The sequence below is a fragment of the Volvox carteri genome (assembly GCF_000143455.1).
Source record: "Volvox carteri f. nagariensis unplaced genomic scaffold VOLCAscaffold_20, whole genome shotgun sequence".
Classification (NCBI taxonomy): Eukaryota; Viridiplantae; Chlorophyta; class Chlorophyceae; order Chlamydomonadales; family Volvocaceae; genus Volvox; species Volvox carteri.
In genome coordinates, this window is record NW_003307563.1 from 1014452 (window position 1) to 1016471 (window position 2020).

The 2020-nt window shown below is 56.4% G+C and overlaps 1 protein-coding gene across 1 annotated transcript in view; it reads right to left on the minus strand.

The window, feature by feature from the left end:
• The window catches only part of VOLCADRAFT_117676 (uncharacterized protein), a gene marked incomplete at both ends in the record, with an annotated part of 10187 nt that overhangs the window by 5668 nt on the left and 2499 nt on the right, over positions 1–2020 (minus strand). The window contains 4 exons of the mRNA XM_002950810.1: positions 589–688; positions 885–1009; positions 1319–1440; positions 1779–1909. Coding sequence (XP_002950856.1) covers positions 589–688; positions 885–1009; positions 1319–1440; positions 1779–1909 — 478 coding nt within the window. The remainder of the gene's footprint in view (positions 1–588; positions 689–884; positions 1010–1318; positions 1441–1778; positions 1910–2020) is intronic.

Genomic DNA, 2020 nt, shown 5'->3' on the forward strand with positions numbered 1-2020 from the left:
AGTAAGGGGTGTTATGGACGGTACAGAGGCGGAGCGTGTCTGTCAGTCATGCGAAGTCTTTTCCTCGGGTTGTGATGACAGAGGCTCGGTCATCACCGAGGTTCGCGTGAGCAGAAAGCCACTAAGACCGCTAACACACAGGTATGGAAAGAAATATATAATATTAAGTTTACATCCATCGACAGACATGCAGACAGACATGCAGACAGACAGACAGGGAGACAGACAGGCCAGCAAGCAACCTCACCCTCTCTCCTGCTCCTCGCCGTGGGCTTCGATATTTTGTAATGTTAGCCCTTTCTTAAACACTTCTGACCACCTTCTCCTTTAAGATGCACACACACATACACACACAAAAAAACACTGCCCCCTCCCCAGCCCAAACCCCTCCCTTTCCCCTCCCCACCCGGCACTCGTTTACCTCAATCACGGTGTTCGCCAGCACAACGCCCAGCACAGCCAGAACCTGAGCCAGTGTGTACGTTCCCAGGACAGAAGAAAACCGCGCGCAGTACGTCACCTCGCCGTACATTCCAGCGTTAAGTGCCGCCCGACAGAAGCACTCGTAGCACACGGTCGTCTCCTCACAATCCAACTTATTGTGCAGCGCACCGGTACCGGATACCGGGTCACACTGCTTGTACAGCTCCCGGTTGGCGTTGCTGAGCACATAGTTCCCGGTGCCGTCCTGAAAACATGTACGGATGTACGGATGTACGAATATACGGATTTACGAATGTACGGACGTGCAGATGTGAGGTGATCAATGATATTACGGTTTTCCAATGATTACGAAAAGAATCCGCAGTCAGTTAAAAGCCGCGCGCCCCTCAGTGCTCCTCAGCCCTCCTCCGCCCTCCCCAGTAGTGCCCCTCAGTCCTCACCGTGTAGGAGCACGCCGCTGTGCACTGGCTACGCGGGGGTCCGGAGCCCTTGGCCGCAATGCCCATCCGCAGTGCGGGGGCCAAGCTGACCAGCAGGAAGCCGACCAGCAGCACCAGGTACTTGGCTGCAGGGAGGGGGGGGGAGGTGTCCCGGAAGTGGTATGCAGGGGTGGGGGGTGGGGGGTGAGGGGTGAGGGGTGAGGGGTGAGGGGTGAGGGGGTGTAAGAATAAAAAGCGGAGGTTAGGAGAAGGGAAGGGAAAGGGGGGAGGGAAAGTGTCTAAAGAATGCCAGGAAAAATGTGTTACAGACGTCGTCACACAATAGACTTTTGTGCGTAGCTTTTAACAACCTTTGTGATTATAGAAATTTGTGAAGGGTTCGTTAAGGGGAAGGGGGTGCGTACGGATGTGTTATGGTTAGGTGCCGTACCTACCTGTATTCGTGGCAATGGACCTGACTATCCGCTCCCCGCGGCTATATTCTAGATTCTCGTACTTGATGTCGGAAGGTTCCGGAGCGGGACTTACATTCAGCGCCACGGGCCTTATCCGGGACCTGACGAAGGGGGGGAGGGGGGAAAGTCGAACCACACACGAGGAAGGGAAAGGGGGGGAGGGGGGGAGGGGGCATTGCGAGGCAGGAGGTCCGGCGGTTGGGGGTTTAGGGTAGTTGAGGGTAGTTAAGGGTTGAGGTAAAAGGTTGGGGGAGAAGGATTAAAGGAAGGGTTTAAGGGGTGGGGTGGGTGTTCGAGCAAAATCGTAAAAGCGTGTCCTGAACACGCCTTCCACACACACACACACACGCGACCATTCCCTCTCCCCTTTTTCCCTGTACCCCCCAACGAACCCCCAAAACACATGCACATACACGGCCCGGCCCCCGTATACACTCACATTCCTATTCCCCCGTTATTGAACTTCCTCTCCGGCTTCATCCTCCATTGCTTCATCAGGCTCCTGGGCAGGGCCCGCAGCACCCGCTGGCGGCCCTCGTGCGAGGAAAGCGTTACGAAGGCCGTCACCACCTGATGTGGGGGGCCCCACGGGGATGGGGGGGGAGGGAGGTTGGGGGGCAGAGCAGGCCGGGGTTTGTGAAATGAATGGACAGGGTCGCATCAAGTGGGAACCCCACCCCA